This window comes from Arvicanthis niloticus, chromosome 18 (assembly GCF_011762505.2).
Source record: "Arvicanthis niloticus isolate mArvNil1 chromosome 18, mArvNil1.pat.X, whole genome shotgun sequence".
NCBI classification, from domain to species: Eukaryota; Metazoa; Chordata; class Mammalia; order Rodentia; family Muridae; genus Arvicanthis; species Arvicanthis niloticus.
In genome coordinates, this window is record NC_047675.1 from 37,746,140 (window position 1) to 37,755,626 (window position 9,487).

At 53.1% G+C, this 9,487-nt stretch overlaps 1 protein-coding gene across 1 annotated transcript in view; it reads right to left on the minus strand.

Moving 5' to 3' along the window:
• The window catches only part of Bcar1 (BCAR1 scaffold protein, Cas family member), a 33,209-nt gene extending 24,718 nt beyond the window's left edge, over positions 1–8,491 (minus strand). The window contains exon 1 of the mRNA XM_034522404.2: positions 8,319–8,491. Within this exon, the coding sequence (XP_034378295.1) occupies positions 8,319–8,330 (12 nt within the window). The 5' untranslated portion in view covers positions 8,331–8,491. The remainder of the gene's footprint in view (positions 1–8,318) is intronic.
• Between the last annotated feature and the right edge of the window lie 996 nt (positions 8,492–9,487).

Genomic DNA, 9,487 nt, shown 5'->3' on the forward strand with positions numbered 1-9,487 from the left:
CCATAAAGAGCTTGCCTGAGCTCGAAGGCTGGGATGAGCAATGAGGGCACTCACTCTTCATTACACTGGTGACTGTAGAAAGGTGGGCAGAACCTACAGCCTGGAGCCAGACTCTTCCTGGCCGGGTCCCCATGTCATCCTTTTGGCAAGTCCCTATGGACCTGGATGGATACAGAGGTAGGATCAGAGGCAATGCTACCTGCTATGGAAGGACAGAGCCCAGGGGTGAGAAGGGTACAAACTGACAGGCCTCCTAGGAAGCCTAGCACCCCCTCTCAGTTCCTCTTTTTCCCTTGAGGTATGGTCCTGGGATAAAACAGGGGATAGGTAGGGCCTTCTTTCACATTTTTCTGCAGCAGTGGCATCGTCAAGGATGTGCTTATTTCAGACAGGACTTCCCTCCAGCAGAGGCCCCACTGCGGGCTGACAGACAAGAACAGGCAAGACCTGAGTACCACTGCTTCATGTGTGGACCAGAGGCTGGGGCCTAGTCTGCCTGCCTTTGAAGCCACTTCTGGGATCTGGCTCATCTTATCCCCTCAGCATTAGGGAGGAGTCTGAGTAGCAGAAGAAACCCGTCAAGGAAGAGAAGAACATGGACAGGTCCCTAGCCCTGGGGGAAACTCAGCTGCCAGTGGCTGCCCTGCTTCCATCAGCTAGGCTGGGTGGGCAGGGACAGGGTGTGGTCAAGAGACCTCCTGAGCTGGGCCATCTGCTCTCCCTCTCCCATAGCAACCAGCAGTTCAGACAGAGGGGTGACTTCACATGCCATCTGCTACACGCCCTCAGCACTTCCACTGAGCACCGTGCCCACACCCACAGATACCCAGATGGGCAGAGAACAGACAGGGCTGGAGACAGTGAGCTGCAGGGCCAATAGGGTCACAGGCAGCAACCAGGAACTACAGACTATGTAAAAGCAGCTCCTCTCTTGTTAAAAAAATATATGTGTGTGTGTGTGTGTGTGTGTGTGTGTGTGTGTGTGTGTGTGTGTGTGGAGGGGGGGGAGAGAGAGAGAGAGACAGAGAGAGAGAGACAGAGGGGGGGGGGATCCCACGTGAGCCTACAGCGCAGGTCCAGTTTGCTTCTCTAGACTAAGCCTACACAATGACCCCAGCTGTCTGTGGCACGCTCAACTGGTCACTGCCCTTCAGGTGGTCATGCACATTGGCAAGGACAACCGTTACCAGCATCTGTGCCCACACTCAGGGACTGATATGGACGCATACAGGACTCTGGTGTGTCTCCATGGCAGCAGCACACCCACATCCCATACCACCATACATCAAGTTCCACCCACTAGGAGGCAGGACCCACCCTCTCTTGCACCACCCCCACAAACACAAGTATACCTCTAAACCATTTCCCAGGCTTCCCTGCTCTCCTTCCTCCCGCTTCAGATGCTCGAAGTTTCCCCACGTTCCCTCAAACATTACTTGAGGACCTGGGTGCAATTCTTCCTTGGAGCACAGCTGCCCCAGACCCACAGATAATGCTGGAGGTGGGTGGGGACCTCCCTCACACCAAACTGGGGGTGACCAGTTATGCAATCCACCTCTCTCATTTGCACGCATGATCTGAGCATCAAATGCATGTCAAGTTGTGTTGTACTAGGACACTGCCATGGAAGAAGTCCCCTCTGAGAACTCACGCTTGGGCTGTGGGAGGTGGGCATGAGCTGCAATCACACCTGTCTACGGTGACAAGAACTCAAGGAGGGCAAAGAAGGTGGCAGGGGTGGGGGGTTGTTTCATGCAAGGCGTATGCAGCTTCCTGAAGGAGAAGGCATGTGAGTAAAGGTGTGCGTCTTTTGCTAAGGCTCTCGATGCCAATCAATCAATCAAGCAATCAATCAATAACAGTGAAAGCTGGTGTAAAAAGCACAGACAAGTGAGCTGCCTAGGAGTGGAAGAGCAGACTAAGGGCTGAAGTGCTGGTACCAGGTAGGGCTTCTGGCTTCTTGGAGGGTAAGGTGTATCCTGGACTTGGGCTCTCACCGTGGCTTGTGAGTGGGAGCACCACTGAGCTGGAGCACCAGGTGGGAGTGGCTGGGGAGGGTGGAAAGGACCAGTCAGAATTCTTATGTTCAGAATTGATCTCTGATGTGTTCCCCTGCAGTCCTCCAGCCAGAAACTCTTGGGACAGAATGAGGCCCTGAGAAAATCACAGGTGACACAAAAGCCTAACGTTAACCCGCAATGACTGTGTGAGAGAGAATGCAAACCCTTCGGCCGGATGGAGGGCTGTGCACGGGAAGACTGTGGTCTCAACACAGCCCGAGCAGACCATTTTGGTAGATACAGTGTTTGAGGGCAAGTCAGTGTTTGAGTCATGACCCAAGGTTGTATGATTAGATATCAGACTTTCTAATACCAACAGTATATCAGTGTTCCGATACTTTAAAATACACATTACAAAAGAGACCGCTATCCATCAACCAGAGGACAGGTTAAATGCACTGTGGTTATATTTATAAGTAGAATATTATTCAGCAAACAAAAAGGCACAAGCCAGTAGTAATTCACCCATGTAGATGGCAATTTCTAAACTATTTGCTGAGTGAAAGAAGCCAAACTAACACAGAATGAAGAGGCACATCTAAGTCAGTGATAAAAACCAGAGTGGGAGCTGCTCATGGGGGCCTCTGAGAACCTTCTGAGAGATGGTGACAGCCCTTATCTTTTTTTTTAGATTTTATTTGTTGTATCTATATGAGTACACTGGTATGTCAGACACACCAGAAGAGAGCATCAGATGCTATTACACGTGATTGTGAGCCACCATGTGGTTGCTGGGAATTGAACTCAGGACCTGTGGAAGAGCAGTCGGTGCTCTTAACCACTGAGCTATCTCTCCAGCCCCCGACATCCCTTATCTTGATGGAGCTCTTCATTTGCCCAAACCTACTTATTGTACATTTAGTACCTGCATGTTTCACAACGTGGAAAAAACCTACCTCGATATAAAAGTCTCAACAGACAAAAGTGAGACAAAGCCCAGAAGGCTGCACGGCATTAGGCAGTATTTTGAAAGACCCCAAAGCAGGTATTATGATCCTAAATCCACTAAGTTCCCCTTTTTGTAAGTTCCCTGCTACCCAGGAAACTGGGTACAGTTCCTAGGTTTACCTACCCTCATTTATTACATGGCTCTGGAGGTTTTGAGGATCCCAGACTATTGTGTCTTCCATTATAATCTGTTTCAAATCCTTCTTGGAATTTGGCAGGGTTTAACAATAAAATTACAGAAAAGCCCCCTTAATCTCTAATCTCTCCCCTAGAAAAGAGATTAACTTTAGAGCCACAACTTGTGACCATCTCTCCTGCCAGAATGGGAGTCCCTCCTCACCTCTGTGGAGGTCCTGTCTCTCTCTCTGGGAGAGACGAAGACGCCGCCTCAGCAAACAGTGAGTCTAAGAGAAGACAGGAGTGGGGCCACAGAGGACAGGGGCCCTTGCTGAGCAAGTCTGAAAGCCTTAGGTCCATCTCTGGAGCTACATGAAAGCAAGAGAGAACTGGCCTGGCAAAGTCATCCTTGGGCCATCCTCTATGCTTGCATGTGTCCACACACATATCATATACACACATGATGATAAAGCCAACAATGACCACACACACACACACACACACACACACACACACACACACACAAAAAAAAAAAAACAAAACAAAACAAAAAAAAAACAAAAAAAAAAGGAAGGAAGGAAATAAATAAATAAATAAATAAATAAATAATGCAGTTTGGCCAGAAAACAAGGAAAGCAAGCAGCTTTGAAGAGGCCGAGTCTGAGGCTGGGAGGTGGAAAAGATCTCAGGGCAGTAGGGAGGAGGGGGCAAAGCTGACTACAAGGAGTACCCTGGAGTTTGGGGGGGGGGGGGCCTCACCTTTTCACGGTCAACATTAGCATCTTAAAGTACTTAGCATCTTAGGTTAGTGCGGTGGTACTGAGAGCTACAGACTGGGGTAGAGGTCCTGCCTCCATCCGTTCACTGCTGTCCTTCCATACTGCTTGCTGCAGACCACGTTTGAGGACAAGCCTGCCGTTCAGTAGCTTTACCTACACTTGACCCTGTCCATTCCAGACAGCATGGCAGCAGAGCGCCCAGCTGGCCTGAGATGTGGTGGACCAGCCAACAGCCCCGTCAGAGGCTACTCTATTGGGCAGTGAGGACTGTTTCAAGAGGATGGGAATCCACAGGCTGTGCAGAGCAGGGTAGAGGCCAGGTCATCTCACCACTAAGGCCTTCCTTAATGGGAACTAAACTGAACCGCAAAGAGCGAGCCACCAGAGGGAGATGGTGTACCACAGAGGACTGTGCAGGGGTCAGCAAAAGGTGCTTGGTTACCACAGCTGCCAACAGACAGAGGCTGGAAACAGACTGTCTCTCAGCAGCAGCACTACACAGCCTCTCATGAAGAGCTGCACGCATCCCTTGCTGGCTTCCTTCCAAATGCTAGGGCCCCATGCATTCTGGTAACACCCCCAAGGAAACTGAGGCATGCTGAGGTTCTCTAACTGGCTTTTGTAGACACCAGCACCATTCCTTCTGGAGCCCTAGCCCTGACATATCAAAACGTTCACCCATCCTGAGGCAGCCTCTTCTTTAATCCCCACTTGGCCTTCAATAAAGCCGCCTGGAAAGAAACTGAGCAATCTTAAGGTTTATGTGGGGCCCTGGCATCCCCTGCCTGGCATGATGGCAGAGAGAGGAGGTAAGAGCTGCACTGCATACCCTTAGCAGGTGAGAGAGAGCATAAGGTGGTCATAGGTCCTGCCCCATAGAAGCCTGCAGTCCTATGACAGAATCTGCTAGCAACCACACGACCCCATCTTCAAATACACAATGGCAAATGGGGCCAGGAAGTGTCCAGGGGCAAAGCTGTGTGGGTGAGCAGGGGTAAGCTACCTGACAAAGTGGGTACAAGGTTTGAGACCAGTTCCTGTAAGGGGACGGGCAAGAAGGACAAAGTACAGTAACAGGAGAAGGCATAGCATGGGCTTTGGGTATTGAGGTGAGGGACTGAACTGTTTCTCCAACCTCCTGTGCCCTTCCCATGAGGCTGCAGCTGGATACAGGGCCAGCTGTAAGCCCTGGTTCAGACCTCTGGCTCCCTGGCCAACTCTCCCAAGCACAGCATGGACCCCAGGATCATCCAGGTTCAATCGAGTGCCTACTGATCTCCACTGGCTGTTGCTAGATTGATCAAAATTAGACCAACTCTGTTGCTTTGCCATGGGCAAGCTGCCTGGCCTCTGTGAACCTGGGACGGCTATCTGCAGGGACAACAAAGAAACTCTGGGTTTGCTCTCCAACACAGCAAAAGAGAAAAACTGTAGGTCTTACGTGGAAAGCCGCAGGGAGCTGTCAACAGCAATCTGGGCTGCAGCCCTGAAATTAGTGCGGCCATGCAGGATGATGGTCATTTTACCACTCTGAATGTTGCCAGGCCTGGTTCTGACCCTACCTTACCTCCATGGGTCACATGACTATGGCCACTATGGTCCTCCCTCAGGCCCAGCACATAGGACATGCTTACACCAGGCAGCATCTGTGTTCCTTGAAAGTGCCCATCGTCCAAGAAAGGGCACAGTAGAGGCTAGAAGAGCTACCCAGTTTCACAGAAAAGAGGCAACAGGCAGGGCCATACTGCAGTGGGCTGCTCTGCACAGGACTGGCTCTTCACCTTACTGTGGCAGGGCAGCCAACCTCTGCTCACTTGTGAACATGGGTCTGAGATGGCAACCAGTCATTTTCAAGTGCAAACCTCAAGCTAGGACAGAGACTGCCTGATAGGCCTATGGCACTGGCCAGGCCTGCCCAGAAGGAAGGCAGATGTCAGAGGAAGTCAGGAAATGAGTAGCCAAGCACTGCCCAGGTACCTCTGCTCTCAGCTCCCAGCAGAGGAGGGGGCATAAGCTGGCAGCCAAGGGCTATCATGGTGCCTTCCTCCCTCTGGACCCCATGTCCCACAGGGGTCAGATAACAAGAGTTAAGAGCCCAGGCACAGCTGGGAGTGATGGTGCACACCTTTTAGACCAACACTTGGAGGAGGCAGAGGCAGATGGATTTCTGTATGAATGCAAGGCCAGCCTGGTCTACAGAGTAAATTCCAGGCTATTCAGGGCTGTACAATGAGATCTTATCTCAAAAAAACAAAACAAAACCCTATTCAGGCCCAGCCTGGATACCGAGGAAACTACATCAACTCAACCTTGTCCGCCCCAAGTTCTCTCTGCTGTCATCTCCCATCACCGTCCGTTAGCATCTTGTCATTTCTGTGGGCCAAAGTGCCTGCGTCAGCTTTATCCAGGAAAAGACTGCCCAAATGAGTGGGTGTGCTTAAAACGCAAACGTGTCCCTAAGTACCACATGGCCGGTCACCATTCTGAGCTCCCTGGGTAGGGACCGAGCAGGAAGATCTTTCTAGAAGCCTGCCAGGGCTCCCAGCAAAGGAAAGCTGTCTTCTGCTTCAGAAATGAACTCTCCACAGCCCCACCACCTCACACACAACCAAGGTCTCAGGAGAGAGGGCAATGGTCTGACAGCCTAGCTACACACCGTGCAGAATTACCAAGGGTTATGGCTACAAGTGACTTGAAGTGGATCATGGTGGGACAGACCTTCACTTCAGTTCTCCACCGAGATTCTTATCTGTACAAGTTTCACCAGACCCCTTATCCTCTCTAGTTACAGATGGTGCCACTGTGGCACACAGCTAAGGATGACTATCTGAATCTTGTGAGGTAAGGGTCTGCGTGTCATCTAAGACTGCTTGTCCTATACAGAGCTCTCTACCTAGTCTAGACACTAAAGCAATCCTGGACCTCCCGACCCCCCGACCAGAGGCCTGTCCAGAGGGGTACTCCATGGTCATTACTGCCTTGGGGACCCTGGGCCTCCAGCACACTCAGCAGGTCAGCCTTGTTTTCCTGACCAGTGTCCACAGGGGTGGAGCTGGCTGGTGCCCTATGCCCCAAGCCAGAGAAAATCCTGAGCTTTGCAGAACAGCGGAGCAGAACAGAAGAGAGGCTTGGCAGGCTTTCTCTGTCTCTTCCTAGAGATGAGACAATTATGCTTTGAACCAGAAGAGATGGGGGTGGGGGCTCCCATCAGCATAGCCTGGAAGCCCTAATTTTTTCATCTGTAACTCAGCATTACCGCTTCTGGGGGCGGGCAGGAGCTGAGATCTTTAATTCTGTAATAACAATGCTTTGCATTTACAGAACCCTCTCTTCTCCAGGAATCTCCATATCCTACGGTGGTTAATTAAGAAGCCACTTGCCCTGCCAGGAAGCCTGACTATCTGCATCATGGAGAGAACCCTGGTCCCCAAGTGGATGAAGAGCAGTTCCAGAATAAGGCCAGGCTAGGCAAAAACCCATTGCCCCTTCCTGTCATTGGGAAAAAACGCCTGAGTCAGCAGAGAAATGGTGGCTGCAGGCCATGACTTCAGGGCAGACAGGATGAAGGCTGAAGGCGTGGTCTCACACCTCTGTCTGTCCGTCTGTAAAGTAGGTTGGAGCCAGTACCTGAGTCCATTCCCCTGGTAGAATAATTACTGGCCATCTCAGGAGGAGAACCAAGGCCCAACTGTTAAGGACTGGACCAAGGGCTGCTCAAGTCTGCCTGGTGGATTAGGAAGACAGAAGACCAGGTGTTGAGCAAAGGAGGAAGCCCCTACAGAAAGGAGCTGCTAGTCAAAGGGCCCTGGGGTTCAATGGGCCAACAAAACTTCCCACAAAGTGAGTGTACAAACCAGAGGTAGGGGGAGGTACGCTATCCCCATCAGCCAGCCAAGCCAACCATTCTGGGGTAAGGGTGTCTCCGGGGACACAACAGACCCCGCCCCACGCCTGGCCATCCGGGTAGGGACCCGAGAGCACAATAGGGCAGCCCTCCCAGGGAGTTTTCTGGGGGAACAGCACAGCCCTTCCCACCCTTCGCTCGGCCCAGCTGACCTGGCCATGGGTTTCTAAGGAGTGACAGAGCCCTCTTCTCGGTAGGCCCGGCCACTCTGGTAGGAGGTCGAGGAAAAGCACGGACCCCACCGGGCCCACCAGTCCCAGAGGCTCTCAGAAGGCCCCCAAACATCCCTGCCCAACCCAGCCGTCCCGGGGAGCTCCCCGTGGGGCTAGCACGGGCCCCCATCCTACTCTGCTGTCCTAGAAGAGGCTGGAAAAGCCGGGTCAGGGAAGCCGGCTATGGGGCGGCGCCCCGACTCTGACCCCCACCTCGGCCTGAAAAGAACCTCCGGCGACCCCCCGGTGGCCCAGGCCTGCGGCGGGGGGCGCGGGGTCTCAGGCGGTCAGCACTCACCGGCACGGTCATCTTGGCCGCCGCCCCCGGGGCCCTGCGGCAGCGGCGCGGGCTAGCTCGGGCTCGGTGGGCCCGCGCCGCTCACAGCCCCCGGCGCGGGGTCCCGGCGCTCTCCGTTGCCCACGGGCTGCTTTCCGCCACCGGACAGTCCGGCCGCTCCCCCCCCCCCCGCGCCGCGCATGCGCTGCTCGCGCCGCCCCTCCCCCTCCCGGCTGCTCCGCTGCCGGCCGCGTTAAAGGCGAGGAGCCGGGACCCCGGCATTTTTCTGTCGGCACAACTGGGAGAGAAGACTGGGTTCCCCACACCTTGCCTATCCTTCCAAAGGCCACCTCCAGACTCATTATTAGACAATCCCATCCGATCCGCCCATCCAGTTCTGGAGCCCAGAACCCCCACCCCCACACATCACGTCCCTCAGTGAGGGTCCCAGAGCTTCTACAACCCTAGTTTGGAAGCAGATTAGTCTGGCTGAAGGCGATCTTAGATCAGCCTAGCGCTACACCAGAATTCCTCTGCCCTCCCCCAGCTGAGAAGGAGCCTAGGTCTCCTCCAGGGCCCACTCTATCCTCCAGGGAGCTTCAGACTCCCAAGAAGCAGTTTGATTTAACATTGGATCTCTCTGAAAGTAAAATCTAGAGAGGCTTTTAGGGAAGGTCCCACAATGGACCCCCCCTGCCCAACCCCGCCCAACGCTGGAAGACAGGCAGGCCTTCGGGGATCTGAGCCTTCCTTTCCTCCATGTTAATCACCCCTAATTTCTTCAGCTGTTTCACACTTGGTATGATGCCCAAACATGCACCTGCAAGCAGTGGGCACAAGGTCTTCCAACTGCCACACCCTTTTCCCTTCCCTCTCAGTTCACTGAGGCTCTGAGCTCCATCAGCTACCAAAGACATAAGACCCAGTGGTCTGTTCTTCTGCCCAACCACACACAGCCTGTCACTGCTCCGTGGGACCTCTTCCAGGGTAAGGCCAGATCCAGGGTAATTAATGGCTGCCACACCGTGAGTAGGAGAGTGCGTATCTACATTAAATGGGAGATAAACTCAATGGCTTTGACTAGGAGGAACTCAGACTAAGGCTTTTCTAATGGAGCCTGTTCCAAAAAGCTGATTGCCAGCAACCTTCCCTCCCGAGAGGGCGAGAGCTTCAGCCAGCTAGTATAAAGT